General features: G+C 37.9%; 1 protein-coding gene across 9 annotated transcripts in view; it reads right to left on the bottom strand.

Moving 5' to 3' along the window:
* Window positions 1–52: 52 nt before the first annotated feature.
* kcnt1b (potassium sodium-activated channel subfamily T member 1b) overlaps window positions 53–17,592 on the bottom strand; it is an 82,888-nt gene continuing 65,348 nt past the window's right edge. For 4 of the 9 annotated variants that reach the window (XM_060883707.1, XM_060883709.1, XM_060883712.1 and 1 more), the window contains 13 exons: window positions 17,263–17,476; window positions 14,175–14,280; window positions 13,621–13,793; window positions 12,604–12,675; window positions 12,379–12,513; window positions 12,167–12,278; window positions 10,180–10,281; window positions 9,398–9,481; window positions 8,994–9,122; window positions 7,908–8,205; window positions 5,914–5,976; window positions 3,159–3,243; window positions 53–2,524 (listed from right to left, as the gene is read on the bottom strand). In XM_060883707.1, coding sequence (XP_060739690.1) covers window positions 2,407–2,524; window positions 3,159–3,243; window positions 5,914–5,976; window positions 7,908–8,205; window positions 8,994–9,122; window positions 9,398–9,481; window positions 10,180–10,281; window positions 12,167–12,278; window positions 12,379–12,513; window positions 12,604–12,675; window positions 13,621–13,793; window positions 14,175–14,280; window positions 17,263–17,476 — 1,691 coding nt within the window. In that variant the 3' untranslated portion in view covers window positions 53–2,406. Of the gene's footprint in view, window positions 2,525–3,158; window positions 3,244–3,279; window positions 4,439–5,913; window positions 5,977–7,907; window positions 8,206–8,993; window positions 9,123–9,397; window positions 9,482–10,179; window positions 10,282–12,166; window positions 12,279–12,378; window positions 12,514–12,603; window positions 12,676–13,620; window positions 13,794–14,174; window positions 14,281–17,262; window positions 17,477–17,592 lie in introns of those variants that run through there. The other 5 variants (XM_060883711.1, XM_060883715.1, XR_009649283.1 and 2 more) reach the window with 4 other exon arrangements.

Below are 17,592 nucleotides of genomic sequence, written 5' to 3'. Positions count from 1 at the left end.
AAATAATTTGAACTCGATAAATGAAATAAATTATTACAAGTGAAAGACATCATTTCTGGCTGCATGCAGCATTTATTGAATCATTCTTACATGTTGGAAGTACACAGACTTCATATAAGAAATTGTACAAAATGGATCAGTTCTCCTTTACAATGTACTGTTCTACACAAAAAAACAGGTGCCAGCAAATGTAAACATAGGTCTCTTGTAGGTTTGGCAATAGAAGGACATGCATTGTCCGTTTGTCTTCTACCTCTATTGAAATGCGCACGTGACTAAACATACCTATAAATTGAAATAGTTGAAGGCGGTCAGTGGTGTGGAAAAGAAAGGGAGCATGTGCAACTTTCAAAGGAAAGTTTGCAGACTATGCTAACATGCACAATATGCGTATGCCTTTACAAATGAGAAGAAGAAAAGGAAATAAACTTTGAGTGGACAGTCCATATAAATGTAATCCACTCCTCAAACTGATTTATTGTAGTCATGAGCATGATTATGGTGGTACCTTGTGGAGAAAAAACATTGATTATCTGCTGTCTAGCTTCACTACTAGACCAAGGGATTGTGTAAACATGCGGACAAACCGAGCTTGTGCTCTTCTCTACCCTTCACCTCACCAAAACCACTAAAGGGTTGCTTTCAAACAGGCTACAAGCATGATTGGCCAAGAATTGCGGCACAAAGATTCTCCCAATATGGCTAACACGTTTTGAGAGCTGCACTGATATTTACGCTGTTCGTTTCAAATCAATCTTCCTTCTGCTAGCTCCAGTGCTTCTCCTCAGTCACCTGAGATGGACATGTTGGGAAATATGGTTCGACATATCCATTTGATCTTCGTGATGCACTACAGTAGAGGTCAATACAAAGAGTACAGCAGTCACTGGAGAAGAACCATGAAGGGCCAACAGAAAAATACTGCTGCAAGGCATCTAATATTCGATAAATATATGTATTATAAATTTACCCCTTCATGTAGTGGCTATTGAACTCAACAGAAATGTTCGAGGTTTGCAGTTCTGGCTTCACATATAAAAAGTTGCCCATAAAAACTTCAGATTCTACTCTACACTACTGTTTCATTGTAGCTTTAAAATGACATGCAACAAATAGAAGTGAGCTGTTTCACTGTAGCTTCTGAAAACATATATTTATATTATATATATATATGCTTTGTAATGAACATCAAGAAATGGAAATTGTTTTATTCGATAACACTACTGCCTCATTTCCTCATAGTTTAAGGTTAAAGGGCCATGCTATACTACGCTACTCCATTTGGACCAGCAGAGCTTAGTGCAAAATATCTGGCAGATTCTAGTATCCTAGTCATGACTGTTGAATGACACTGAATAACACAAGATAGTGTGTGTAATAAAACAATTGGATACAAATGTGAGAACTTTTTAGTTTTCAACATCTGGCTCTAATACCAAAAAGAAAAATACTTCATTGTTAATTCTCAGGCAAACTGCGTTGAAACATACAGAGTGTCATTCTGAATGTTTACACATTATGCATAATATCAATAGGATGAATTTTTAGTTAGATGATTTCTCATGAGCAGCCCTTCTGTGGGAGCCATGTTACTGAAAAAAAACAAACATTATTTTCTATCCTGTTATAATGGCTCTCACTTTTATCAGGGTGTCCATAAAAATCTGTTAATGCTTGTGATATCGAATACAAAAGTAATTACTGGTTCAAATTTTTTTTTTTTTTTGCTGCAGGTTTTCAAAGTGGTGATAAAGCACCAAAACTGGATCAATAAACGATTTCATTCTTAAAAATAATACTTGATATGATTAATTTGACTGGTTTTGATTGAATAGTTCATGATTAGTTTGATTTGACTGGTTGGATAATTCTAATCTACAATACTTGTGCTTCAAGGACAAAACAATAATATGATGTATTATATGACGATAAATACTGAAAGTCCATGACCATGTAAAAGAATATTTACCTACATGTATGAATGTAAAAATGTTTCACTTCTATTTACTGATTGTTAATGTCTTTGAAAATATCAGCACATTAAATGGCAGTCATGATCTGTTTCTCTTCCCCTCGCCCAGCTTAACATTGCATTCTTCTGTATTTCATACACTGTCCAAAGAGAAAATAAAAGGTTGAACAGTGTGTTTGGTCCAGAAAATCTCAGCTCCTTGTCTTTTAACCTGTCTAATCTGGGAAAAGTGCAGCAGCCGTTTCACTGCCATGTACACACATATTCCACTTCTGTCCTAGAAAAGGGAAAAGCAGGGGAATTATGTCAGTGATGGTGTAGTTATCCCCCCTTCCCCTGTGGCCTTGGAGGGCAGCGTGCTTCATGGGTTGTGGATGTGTGAATCAAGGACAGGAGGCACTCTTCATGCATGCTCCAAAGCTGAGCTCTGGGACTCAGAGATGAGTCTCTCCTCGTGTCTCTGTGCCATATTCCTGCTTCAGCCTGGCACCTGGTTGGCACACGGGCAACTCATCGGGTACATGGGCTAAAGGGTCTGACCGGATGATGTACCTGGAGCAGAGAAGGTGTTTGTGTGTCATTTATCAGCAGAATTATATATACTGTTGTATAAAACCAAACCCTGATATTCAACTGTATAATATCCAAACATTAAATTCAGAGTAATGGTTACTATTCACACCACTCTGGAGTGTGTGTGAAGAAAATCGGAATCAATAAAATAGTCCAGTTCTATTAATCAGCTACCTCTAGGTGGTGCTAGTGTACCAGGGCATAAGGTAACCGCTCCCCATGGTCACAAAGCATATTAGCAGTAGTTCTGACATTATCTAATTTCTAATTTTCCTTGTGTTAGCAATTCTAACCCAATGGACACACAAAAAACACCCTATATTCAGTTCTATAGAAGATACAGATACCAGGGGTTCAGAGCTTGAACTAATTTCCTGCACAATTTGGGCATGAACTAATTTCCTGCACATTTTTCTGATCCCAAAACCCCTCTTAGGATGTAAAAGTTAAAAACATGAATCTTTACACTAAGATTTGGCTATAATGATATATTCTAATATAAGACTGTTAAATACTGTATAATAGATGAGTTTGGAGCATTCTTAATTCATTTCACCTCAGTTTTTAAGGCAATAATATAGACCACATGCTAGTATCATCCTCAGAGGCTTACACAATATCATTGAGCTCCAGTACAGTGTCTGGTGGAGGGTTGATCAGCACATAGGATAATGTGTTCTGATGATCATTCATTTCATCTGCAAGAGAAAAAAATGAAAGATAATATTGTTAATATGAAAACTATTTAATAACCACAAAATGACCTTTATAAAACTCAAATATATTTTGTATTACACACATCAGACAAGCTTAAAGTATGTGACAAACTAGTGGCTGTATAGTATAGGATTTGGATTTAAAATAAAACTGGACTGAAAATAAAACAATCTAAAAATAAAAAAAATGAAAATAAAACTTTTCTAGTACTGGGTTACAAACAGAATTTTCTACTGAAAATATCTCCTGCCAGTTCCATGTAAACCATCAGTATGCTTAGTTTCAGTGAGTGTGTGTGTGTGTGTGTTTGTGTGTATTTAAGTAAGTGTAAATGTAAAATTGTGTAGAATTCTGAGAGTCGTACTTCTTTCTGGTTTGGTTGAGTGGGATTCGGGGCCAGCGCTGTGTGTTTTACCTGTGTGTGAGTGACTGAGCAGTGTGATGCTGGGGAGATAGAAGGGGGACTCAAGCTCAGGGAAAAAGTGCCTCTGCTCGTCCAAACCCACCTGTTTGAGCCACTTATACGGCCAGGCCGGGTGAAAGAGAGAAAAGGGCTGACCGTTACTGTGCGGCCAAGGCTGCGTTTATGTACCACCATGCAGCTGCAAGCGCTTCCCATGCGCCCACGCATGCACACGTTATCTGCGGCGAATCATTGAGCCATCCATACACTTGGCCTTTGCATCAATGCCATTCCGAGAGACCACCTCACGCACGTCGCCAGCTTGCCATGCCAACACGCAGGACTGACACACAGATAAAGGCATGCTCAGAGCATCTGACACACTCACCAAGGCAAGGCTCAATCAATCAGAGTGAAGCAAAATACATTGTAGTGTGGGACTCAATAGAAAAGGAAAAAACTGAAATATGTATAGGGAAAAAATGCTGTGCAACTCTGTGGTTTCCCTAGTTAGTTTCTCTGAAATATCTTTAAAAGTCAGACTAAAATCTCAGGTGTCACCTTCCCAACACAGGCAGAATGCTTTCTACTCCACTCTGTCCAAAAACATCATGGAATCAAAGTCCTTCTGCATATCAACCTTATCATCATCATCATCATCATCATCATCATCATCATCATCATCATCATCATCATCACCATCACCATCATCATTACCAGGTGCCTAATAACTAGGAATGTACCTTGTGTACCCTCTGTCATGTAGGTACCTTCTTCAGTTAGTACCATACAGAGGAGAAAAAGAACTACAGTACATCACTAGTCTAAGAGAAATCAGGGCCAAAAACATTTCAGACTTAAGACAGGGATCGTATTTATCATTATTCTGACATGAGACATGACTCATGTTCTTTGCAATGGAGAGGAAAATTCTGTTTTTTTTTATCTATTCAGATGAAGCATTAATACAGTAAAATCTTTGTGACAAAAAGAAAAGACAAAGAACAGACATACAGTAGCATACAGGAACAAACTCTTGCTGTTGCAGAGACACTGCTTTTAAACTACTATATATGTTTATAAAAGATTCTAGAATGAGATTTTTTTTATGAGATTTTTTAAAAAAAAATTTATGCAGTTTGCTTCTGTATGCTGACTGTTTGACTACTTAAAGAAAAACTCCACCCTGAAACACTGGGGTATTCACAATGGGTTACTGATTCTTGTGGCTAGTTTTTGTTGGACAGTGCTGTAATTTCCTTATCTTCATGTATCAAACTGACCTCACAGTGGCACACTGCTAGCACAGGTACAGTACATTAATGTTTAACAGGAAAAAAGCCAATCATTTTCGTTTGGTAAGAGCCTTTATCCAGATTAACTTACATTGATCTCAGTTATATAAATGATCATTTGAGGGTTAAGTAGTTCCATGTTATAACCAGTGAACTACTGCTTCCCCTATCAGCCCCAACATAAGTGATGCTTGTTGTTAGCGCCTATGATAAATGAGCACAAGCATATTTTCCAACAACATTCAAGATCAGATAATAAAGTTTCAGAAAGCAGCAGTTATGGCAGAGACTCGACTCCATTAGACGACGAGCTTAGTGGTACAGATGAGGAGGTGAGAGAGCTGGACACACTAATGTATTAAAGCTCTGCTGAATCGCTGTGTTTATGTAGAGATGAAGCAGGGGCTGATTCCAACCTACACCATTATTAGCAAGTTATTGAATGGCATTGTGGGTAATGTAGGAAACTATTAACCAAAACAATGTCAGGCCAGTGAAAAAAAAGTGTGAAGTGCAAAATTCAACCGAATTAGTTTAGAAACATTTTATGTTAGAGAGCATATGCTAATTATAAAGATTCATATGTAAGTCTTTCAGGGTGGATTTTTCCTATAAAGCAAACTTCACTCAAGAGGCATTACACCATTTTCAATATTGCAAGTACTATGTAAGAAAACAGAACTGCAGAAGATTTCAGCTTCTGGAGTTTTAAACATCATCCCGGTGACTGATCATGTTTACATCCAGCAAAATTGATCAGAGCATAAAGCTTTAAAGTCCTATATTGAAACAAGGTGATTGTGCCTCAATACTCAGTAATTATGACCTTTTACCCCACAACAAATTCAAGTCTAAATACAACGCATATAAGGTACAAAATAATTGAACTAATCTAGAGGAATGGGGTACAGTAACTAACACATACATCACAGTGACATTTTTTGCGTTGTTACCTTGCAAATATCCGAGATTTACTCGGTTCATCACATCACTCGCAGTTAAATTAGCTACGTCCTCTACAGAACAAGGGGGAAAGAAGCAAAGCAGAAAGAGAAGAAGAATGCAGGAGTCAAGCAAGCAAACACGGAATTTATCATGCACACAAGAAATAAGAAAGTTATAACAAGAGTGTAAATATCTGTAGATTTTGAAAATTCCCTACAATATTACACTATTAATACAATATTAAAATGATGATGATTATTATTATTATTATTATTATTATTATTATTATTGTGTACATGAAGCTAAATAGAATGAGTAGAAGAAAATGAAACTCAGAGAAGTAAAATTCCAGCTGATACAGAATCAACATTCACAAGATGAACAGTAAAGGACAGAAACACTGAGAACATGACACACATACTGTGAAGATTTTCCATGCAGAATCAATGTACAGAATAAAACACGTGTTGTGCTGTTAGAGGATCCTGCCTTAACTCCTCATGCCACAGCAATTTAGCAACTTTTACAGTCTAAAATTCATTAATGAGCAAAATGGCATACTTTTATACTGTGTACAGTTACGTTTAATGTCGGATAACATCTGTGAGACAAGGTAGTCCATGTTATCGGTTATATTATAACATCTATAAAAATAAAGCCTGAGGTTTGTTGTGTTACTAAAAGATATTAATGAGCATGCACAAAATCCTCTATCCTGAAGACTTGGTCGAAAAGCTCTGACATTGGAGACACCTTGGTGAAAGCTTCGTCATATCAACAAATATGTTTCATTCATTAAATAACATTTAGAAATTTTATTATTATTATTATTATTATTATTATTATTATTATTATTATTATTATTATTATTATTATTATTATTATTACATGTAAATTACCTGCCCTACAAGTTAACAAGTGGTTACTATAGAAACTATAACGTATTAAAATGAGGACATGAATACATGAACAGTCAGTGCTGTTCATACAGAAAATGACTGTTGATTCAAGAATTCAATGAAGCTGTGGTATAAAACTACTTCACATCCCTGAGAGAGGTTAGAAGAGGTATAATGGTATGAATGGACCATAATGAGTGAGATGAGGTGTGGAACATCATATACCTTACACTGATTACAGTACATTATAATATTCATTCAGCAGACATCTTAAATCTGCTCCTGTTCTGATAGTGCAGCTCATATGTAGCCGTATGTTTTACAGGCAGCTGTATTATGTAAATCACACCACAAATGTTTTGCTCCACTGTTGTACTCAAGTTGATGATGATAACCTGCTTTACAGAGCAGCTGCTACCTGGATTATGTAGATGAATCTATAGAAACTGATATGGACACAAGCTCCCTGGACCAAATATTAAAACTACCGATAGGAGAAGCGAAGAACTGGTTATCTATGGTGGATATATTCTGCAGGGATTGAAGTTGATGTGTTAAATGAAGGAAAAATGGCCAATTGTAATGATCTAATTGACTTTGACAAAAGCCAAAACTGTGATGGTTAGATGAGTGAATCAGAGCATCTCCAAAATAGCAGGTCTTGGGGGTGTTTCTGGTATGCTGTGGCTAGTTCCTATGCCACGATCTCCAAGGAAGGAGAACCAGTGAATCAAAGATAGGGTCATGAACACATAAGGCTAAATAGTGCTTGTGGGGAGTGATGGCTAGTATACTGTATCTGGTCTGATCCCACACAAGAGCTACTATAGTGCAAGTTGCTGAGTGTAGACAGTGCATCAGTGCTTGATGTGTGTAGCCAAAAAGGGGAAAGAGTGCTCATTTTGACCCCTGTTCTCACATGCTACCTAATATATCCCACCCCTTATCAGGCACGATTTGTTTTACAGGTAACACAAGAGTGCTTTTTTTCCTGTGACAGTGACCCGCATATTATAACAAAGTAGAGGTTAAGCTAATTTTACCCGCTTTTCCATCTCCAACATGCAAATGTTACATTACAGAGTTTGTCCCTGCTGACTCACCGTAGCCGATGGTGGGCAGACCCAGATGCTTCATGCGGTTCTTCACCAGTTCAGAGAGCTCCTGTCTCTCAGAGCGTCTGTAGAGGTTGAGGCGTTGTTGGTTGATTCGTTCAGCACGGCTGGGAGGCTTGGTGCTCTTCCTGCTTAGCCTCCGTGCCCACTGCATGCTCTTCTTCCTCAGCAGTGGATGTTCTGATTGGTCGCTGCCTGTCGAGTTCCTGTGGGCCGTTTTCTCTTTCCAGGACTCGCGTCGGTCCCGTGGGTCATCACACTCATCCACATTTACAGACACCTGAGACTGCTCATCACCATAAGAAGAGTTCACTGTTTTTATCAATTTAATCTTTTTATTATTATTTGTTTTTTTATTAGAATGATGTTTTATTAACACACGAGAAGCACTGAGAAGCAAAATAGGTCTGAATTTATATCACTGGAAGCCTTCAAATACTAATAAGTCTCAATAGACCAATCAATGTGTGTGTGTGTGTGTGTGTGTGTGTGTGTGTGTGTGTGTGTGTAGGTTCTTGGTATACTAAAACCAAGAAAATGTACTCGTCGTCGACACATGAGAAAATCATATCTACAAAACGTATATTTGATTTTAATCTCATAATAGACACACATCACCAGACGGTGCAGATTCTCAAATAGCATCACTGTCAGGAGGCGTGTTAAAGATTAGCTAAATCAAGGACGAGCTTTCACTGGAACAAGTCAGAGATCTTATAGCGCTTGATTCTTCTGCCTAGACACTATTCACACTGTAGTTGTCAATTAACAATAAAAATGCTGCCAGTGCAAATGGGAGGGAATTATTTGGAATGGTCTTTCATTGTAGAGAAAAAATGGCTGTCACTGACTTTGTTGTAATTGGAAATGTGAAATATTACTGATTGAACAAAAATAAATCACTGAATTATACATTAGACATAAGATCAGGAATATTTAGCTTATTCTTTAATCAAATATCTCACAGTAAAAGGTCTGATAAGTTAAGAACTGTAATACACTGCGACAAACTAATCAAGCAGCTGGTCATACCATAGAGAGGAATATAAACTGTAATCGCTCTTTTAGCTGTACCTCTGACGATGAGAACATGTGGGATTCTGTGCGGTACAAGCCAATTGGGATTTCAGCGCTGGAGGAACAGAGCTTCTGAAACAGCCTTCCATATGTGCGGATCCATAGGTCTTCCTCAGTCACCTTCATCTGTTCCAGAAGAGACACCCAGTTCGATCAGTATGTTCATTAAGCAGTTAAAGCATGTCTGCAATAAAATTGTTTTTCCACTGCCTGTGATTTGTATCTAGTATCCTGTTATATAATTTCTCACTGGAGAAAACCCATTTTATGACTTGTAATATTATGTGGCTTGCGTAATTTCCAATAAATAAATTTTGTGTGTGTGTGTGTGTGTGTGTGTGTGTGTGTGTGTGTGTGTGTGTGTGTGTGTGTGTGTGTGTGTGTGTGTGTGTGAAACATACCATACAGAGGTAGCCAGAGCCTGGGGTAGTGTCTAGCCCCAGCAGGAGTCTAGCAATAGGAATCATGTAGTCCTTAACAAAAGACTAGAAATAAAGAGGCAGGAGGAAGGGAACAATGCTCAGAAGCTGCACATGAAAACCATAAAATCAATATCACACCTCTGTCTGAATGCCTGAGGACCATAAAACTCATTGAAACCTGAAATATGCTTGAAAAACAGTACTCTATGCCAAGACACATTCCAGTGTTAAAAGATCAACTCTCAAGAGGGATTATATGTACTTCTGTGAAGAGGGAGGGGCTTAAAATACAATGAACAGTTAAAAAAAAAAAAATACTACATTTACATGTTCCTTGTTGTCCCACATGGAAACTATAAAATGGTTTACGAGGTGAATATTGTTTACTGCTTATTTACTTTGAGTGTGTGCACACCACTTTTGCCATCTTTTGCCAGTGGGCACATCATCTTTGCCATTAAACCAAATTATTAAAGTTATGGCTCTTAAAAGGATCTTAGATTTATAATAATTGTGAGCATAAAACTAGAGGGCAAAAAAATTCATGTTCTAATGAGCTTTCACAGATTCAAGAACAAAGCATTGTGTTTAAATAGAGAGGTGGGGGAAATAATTTCATGAGAAAATAGCACAATATTTATAAATAAAGCAATAAAACTCTAATCTTGTGAGCGGTTTTTTTTTCTAAAACTGAGGTGAGCCCCTGCCCACTGTGGTGTCGAACAGAGCCAAGCTTAGATGTGTAGTGACAAACATCTCACCTGGTAAAGGAGTGTATCCAACATGCTAATGCTGAACACCCTGCCTGCAGCGAACGGGAGGCGGAACATGAACGCCAGATTAGATCCCTTATCTCTCTCTATCTGAAAAGACAGATCATAATAAGAGGAGTTATGTCACAGTTTAATTAGTTTTGAATACATTCATTCATTCATTCAGGCGTCATCGGGCGTCAAGGCAGGATACACCCTGGACGGAGTGCCAACCCATCGCAGGGTGTTTTGAATACACTTTCATATAATTAAACATGTATTGATAAAATTAATACAATAGTGAATCCCGGTCCATTAATCTGATTGGTTGAGCAGAGTTCCAAGAGTGCCTATATTCCCTAAAACAACACTGGGATGTTTCATTGTATGCATCACTTCACCCTTCTGTCTTCACTATGTACAATTCCACTTCCTAGTTTGAAGTCGTTACTACAGTAGCAGTAGAAACAACATTAGCAGCCAATTTTCCTGGAAACAATTTAATGGGAATGTACATAGCAATGTGAGCTAGTTGACAAGCTACAACGTGAGTGTTGCTTCTTCTTCAGGATCTATTTCTGCCATAGTGCTATAGTGCTATAGTTGGCTATAGTGTGTCTGAAATGTCACTTACTCAATATTGATATATTGTTTGTAGAACTGTTGTATAAAAGCAATATAATATAGGAACATACATATCAATGTGAGCTTGCTAACCTGCTAGCTGCCATGCTATGACACTAGATAAGCAAAATGAAGTCAAACTTTAATTGTAGAGCAGAGTAAACAGAAAAAAGTTGACTCAAAGTGCTTTACAATAAGAAATATAACATGCAAAGACAATGACAACAAAAACAACAGAGCATAAATAATCAAAATTCACCAAAAGGTATACTCAATGTTGGAAATATAATTCTGTTGTGTAAAAGCAACATTGCACTCGCAATCGTATGGTTGTACTGAATATTGACGTGGTTGTGATTACAGTATTCACCCCGCAGGTACATGGCTACAGTTGCATCACATTATATTAAGTACACTATAGAGAAATGTATTGAAATCACTGTCTGTTTTAATCGCACAGACACTACAGATGCAGTCATACATATTAGGTTGTAAAATGCTCTGTTCTACTCCTTACCGTTCCTGTTGAATATTAATAAATGCTATTGTAAAGGAATTCTCAGTGTTCGATTTATTCGTTCAATTCAATTCAAATTGATTTGTATAATGGATTTAACAGCAAACATTTTCACATGGGAACTTTACAGAAATACTGACATAGATTTATATTTAGATATTTAGTTTTGCTAATGAGCAAGCCAAAGGATAAAGTGGCAAACAAAGTCTCCCAGAGATGACAAGAGGAAGAAACCTTGACAGGAACCCATCCTCTCATCAGTGATACAGGATAGAGGAATTATTCTCCTTACTCTTCTACTATTATATATTACAAAGTAAACCAGTATTAAGTGTGTGTTCAAATTATTTCCACTTTGAGTACCAAGACAATGATTAGTCTTGGTCTGCAATTATTATTATTCATTCATTCATTCATTCATTTTCTACCGCTTATCCGAACTACCTTGGGTCACGGGGAGCCTGTGCCTATCTCAGGCATCATTGGGCATCAAGGCAGGATACACCCTGGACGGAGTGCCAACCCATCGCAGGGCACACACACACTCATTCACTCATGCAATCACACACTAGGGACAATTTTCCATAGATGCCAATCAACCTACCATGCATGTCTTTGGACCGGGGGAGGAAACTGGAGTACCCGGAGGAAACCCCCGACGCACAGGGAGAACATGCAAACTCCACACACACAAGGTGGAGGCGGGAATCGAACCCCGACCCTGGAGGTGTGAGGCGAACGTGCTAACCACTAAGCCACCGTGCCCCCCAATTATTATTAATACTTGAGTAAAATAAATGGTCTGACAAGAACAGAAAATAATGTGCTGTGTGTGTGTTGTCAGAGAGCTTTTACCTTCTCTAATTTGGAGAGAGCCAGGGAGTAGCAGTCTTTGGCTCGAAACTGCATAAACCTCATATTAGAGGGATGAGTTAGTTCAGTGATAATACTGAGACTTGGAAACAACCTTGAGAAAGAGAGAGCCAATACAATAAGTAGTGTGTTGACATCTAGACATAGATGCTGCTTATTTGTGCACTGATCTGTGATTAAAGAAAACCACTTGCCTAAACATGGTTTGAACATTGACAATAGTTTTAGCATCAGCCATATAGTCCTCCTCTGCACTCATAGTGCTTTCTTTATCCACCACTACTAGGTTATCAGCGTAAATAATCCCACACTGCAGCAGATTATCTAAACTACAAAGAAAAATCAGCATATATTTACGTTAAAGTTTGAGATTATTTCATTTTGAAGGATGTGTGTGATTTCTATCTGCAAGGACTTACTTGTCTATGGTGCCGGCCATAAAGTACACCATGGGGAAACAGCAGATGGCCTCCAAAAAATGATTATCTGGCCTAGAAGAGGAAAAAAAGAGCAGCTTGAAGAATATAATCCACCATCCTAGCTCTATGAGTGCCAAGGTAGCACCTGGTCCTTGTGCATGAGACCTGAACATGTGACAGCATTTTGAACGTTGCTATGGAAATTCTGAGGAGTGCAGGGAACACAAACTGTCATGCTCTAGAGACGACGGAATTTAATGAGTATCATATCATGTTGTGAAACGCTCCACTCTGCAGCAGTAACATGCTGCCAGATAACAATGTGAAAAAATACTGAATGAGAGCCATTACAGCGAATCCACTGAGGGTCCTGCATACCTCAGTGCAAATCTAATTAAAACCATTCCTCACAGAAATGCTGGCTTTTTTTCTTCTATTTCTCCCTTAGTTGTGCTCAAATGCCAATTTCCACTCAACCGCGATTTCTATTTACCAACTGGGAAGGATGAAGTGTCCTCTGAGAGACATGAAAGCAGCCAGCTACATGTTTTCCAACTGCTGCTCCTGATGTGTGACAAGCCAAGATGAACACACAAGGAGTAAACGACGATCTGCACTCTTCCACATGCAGTACATCAGCTCAAATATACCCACGACGGAGTGGTAACACTATGAGAGTATTCCAGTCTGTAATGGGATCTCTGAGAGTATCTGACATCTAAATGATTGGTGGAAAACTATAGAATTTAAATTGTTAATTCATATTAATTATATTTCTATGATTCATATTCCTATTAATTAACAGTAATTAGCTCTTGTGATCTGAACTCATTGAATGTCACAAGTGTACATTTTACATTTCTCAGTGCAACTGTTTATATAATACAAACAATTAAGTACATTTATTATTTAATAAACAACAGTAAAAACCAAAATGTCAAGAAATAGCAACCAAGTCTACTTCTGTAACAGATGTTCCTTTTTGCAGTCTTGTTTATGATGAAGAAGGTTGCTTACGGATTGTCTAGCAGTAGCACGATGGGGTTGAGCTCCTTCCTGGGTCGGTAATAAGCTCGCAGTGGAACGATAAAATTGTACAAGCCGTTTCCAGCCGTTTCAGCAGAGACTATGATCAGCTTGTTCTTGAAACCATATGCCTTGGCATCTTCAAAACTGTTATGGCGGCAACCCTGGGAGAAAGTGAGTGAGAATCTACAGACTGCATAATAACATTATTATTCCATTTCAACATTTAAGATTTAAACACTTTGATGATTTGAAAGTAGCATTTTGTATTTATCGATTTATTTGATCGCCTGTTCAAGCATAATGCAATGAAAAGTTACATGCTTTACCCTTCTTCCAATCAAAGATCCAGCATGAGACACAATCAATGTTCTTACGAAAAAACCTAGTGAGATTCACTGTATATCAGTTTGGCAAATAACATTTGTTTCTTGGTCAAGTTTATCGTAGAATTCCTAATTAAATTTACAAAATGCAGCTAAGCATTATTCCATTCAAACATTTAATCCCAGAGATGTGTGTGTTTTTTGACTCGCTCTGGAAACCTTATCTAATCGCAGACAGCAAAATGGAGCTTTCTCTTGTAGAAGGTGGCACAGTGTTGGTGAACTCCCGATGTATGGCGAGTTCGGAGGATATCCTTTTACATATCTGAAAAACAGAAAGTCAACTCAATTAGTTCTGAAAAAACCATACTCTGTCATTTATATGTACTGCTTTGTTAGGTTACAAACAAAACTAAATGCACCAAGATGACAAACAACCTGTTAAAGAGTTATAGTATTTTATAGCATATTCAATTTATTTAAAGTTATATTATTTTAGTGCTGGGAACATGAATGATGATAATGTAAAAAACAAAACACAACAAAAAAAACACTGTCTATTCAGTTAGAAAAAAACCCACACTGAACAGTTTATATATTCTATTTCTATAGTTGATTTTTTATTTATACTAGCTAGGGATTTTTCTTCATTACAAAGTTGGTATGGTCTACATCACCTACACTGTGTCTTTATTGTTGGCCTATTAAAAGCAAACAAGAAAATAAAGTTAAAAATGAGACTCAGCTGCTTCATTAATTTGGCTTTTATAATTATCATTATAAAGCTTCACACTTAGTGTTCTCATATGGCATAATGTTATGATTGTAGTTTTCTTTAAATATAAATTCATGATATAATAATACCACAAAGTGTGACGCAAACATGAAACACGGGTCAATAAACCTGAGAGAAACCTCAGCCATCACAGACAGCACAGTAAGAAACTAACAAGAGAATGAACTGAAACACTGACTGAACCCCAGACCTCATCACCCAACACCAGTGCCTGACCTCATTAATGCTCTCGTACCAGAATGAACACAAATTCCCACAGACAAACTCCAAAATTTAGTGGAAATCTTCCCTATTATAACAGTAAAGGTGAACTGGAATGAGTGTAGGTTACACCTATGTATATTATTTCATTGTTAATCTAATAGCATATTATTATTTAGTAGCTACAATGGATTACATAGGATTTGGGTAGGAGAGAGAAAAGTGTATGCATCTATGTTTTTTGCCACTAGAGGGCACTACTGACACGTTAACCAGACGGTGAAGCTCATGAGTGTTTGTGTGTGCACAGTGACCATGTTTGAGGTAAAACTACACTTTGTGCTGTACAGCATGACTGCAGCATGGACAGCTTCTATTATTCATTCTGCAGTGCTCAGTGCTTAAAGGAATGGTTCAGCAAAAATAAAAAAAAAATAAATAAAAAATTCCATCAGCCAAGATGTGAAGTCTGATTTTTGCTTCTTTATATAGTATTGGTACAGAGTCAGTACATACAAATTGAAATAGTTTCAAATGCAGAATAAAACCGCATTGTGTTGAGAAACAAATTATTCCACACGGCTACCACAATAATGGTATAATTACACAGAGAGGTTTTGTTCATTGTATATTACAGTCAAACTGTATCCTAAATCATATAGGCAAATGTGTGACATTAGTGATCACCTCGGTCTGAGGCAGGTTCACTGTGTCTGAAAAATGTGAGTGATAAAAACTTAATTACTTGCAAAACTAATCATGCAAATTCTGGGTATATATTATTGTATTCGGGGCAAAAAAGGATTTTTGCAAAATAAGCTGAAACTTTAGGAGCTGATCTCTTATGACAGTGTTGATGTGGTGATTTTAAATGACTTGGTGAGAGATGCATCTGGCTGTCGATGAGTTGCCTGATTCAGTTTTGTACTGAAATTGATCCACTTCTGATTATACATTTTATTATGTTGGCTTTGTAGAAGCCAACATTCTGTTTTCCTATTTAAGCTTAGACAAAAAATTTATCAAGAGTAACTCCTCCTAGGGCTTTCGAGCCACATGCACCAAATTCGGATATGTTGTAGACCCTGGTCTGAAGTTTGTTGCTGTTACTTTTCTAAGCAATCTGAGTACTTCCGGTACCGGGTCTCAAAATTGGCCCTTTTTCCCATAGACTCCCATTATAAATTTTGGAGGTTTATAACTCTGCAAGCTTTCGAACTACCTACACCAAACTCTGCCAGCTCCTTTAGGGTGATACTCTAAACAAAGTTTTAAATTTGTGTACTGACTGGCCTTCCGGTTGTCCTGCAGCCCCGCCCCAAAATATGCAAAATAAAAAATTAGCACAACATGGACATGTGATATATCAAATCACTCAGCCAATGAGGGAAACGTCCTCAAGAGTATTCAGATGATGTCACATGCTTGTCTCCACTTGCCTCCAAATGTTTTGGCACCCTAGCTTTCTGTCCACTTGCTTCTAAAAGTAAAACTGTCCCTTATGTCCACTCGCCTCCATAAAGCACCGGCCTTTGCGAATAATTGCTTCATCAAAGCCAACATCAAAGTTTGTCGCGACGAACTTTACAGATCTAGTTAATAATTATTGTAATTTGATTTAATGTTTATGAAGTTTGTGTGTATGTATGGCTGCTATTTGTTAAACCCACATGAACTATTCTGCTTCCTGCCAGGAGGCTCTTGCAAAAGAGATTTTTGCCTGGTAAAATTCAGGGTAAATAAAATAAAAAAGGAAAATAAAATTAGCCGAACGGAGTCCACCGGTGTGGCGTAACATGAGCCGTAAATGCGCCTGTGTCTGGAAGCCCCAAGAAATCCACACCTCAGTTAGGAAAACCTTTTCAGAGGACAATTATAGCCAAGATACTCCACTAAGCTGGGATTTAACTTCTGTTTGTGAATAGTTAAATGCCAACTTGCTACATAGTGCTATATTTTCCAGAACCTCATCACTGCTCATTACCTTGAGAAAACCAGCTTCTCAGTGAAGCATGATGGAGGTAGTATCATGTTGAGAGTTTCTCAATGCTTTTACGAATAATATTCTCTTTACCCAGACCTCTGAATGTAACTGTTTTACACCAGAACTCATTTAAAAATGTCACAGCATCCGTGTGAATACTTTTATATACTTTTTAATAATTTTGCAACTTGTATTGATTTTCTCACATATTTGACATTGATTTGTGACATATAATCGCAATTTCATTTCCAGCTGTTAACAGTATGAAATGTGCAAATGTTCAATGGGGTTAATACAAAGCAATGAATGTAAACAGCATTACTCACTCTGGGGCAGGTACTCCTTCCTCATCTGATTGGTTGGTCTCGTCCTCAGAAGGATCACTCAGGAGGTCACAGGGCAGGATGGCAGTGGAGTCAGCCAGCTCAAGCACAGGGGCGATGCTCGGACGCCGGCTGCCTGCTCCGTTCTCTGTGGGAAGTGCCAGCTTGCTACTGTCACCTGCGGGCTCAGGGTTCTGTAGGTCTATGGCCACAGTTCCTGTTGTAAGAGAGAGAGAGAGAGAGAGAGAGAGAGAGAGAGAGAGAGAGAGAGAGAGAGAGAGAGAGAGAGAGTACAGAGACTTAGAGAACAAGAAGAGATGATTAAGATTCTGG

Source organism: Tachysurus vachellii, chromosome 12 (genome assembly GCF_030014155.1).
Source record: "Tachysurus vachellii isolate PV-2020 chromosome 12, HZAU_Pvac_v1, whole genome shotgun sequence".
Classification (NCBI taxonomy): domain Eukaryota; kingdom Metazoa; phylum Chordata; class Actinopteri; order Siluriformes; family Bagridae; genus Tachysurus; species Tachysurus vachellii.
This window is presented reverse-complemented; position numbering and strand designations above follow the sequence as displayed.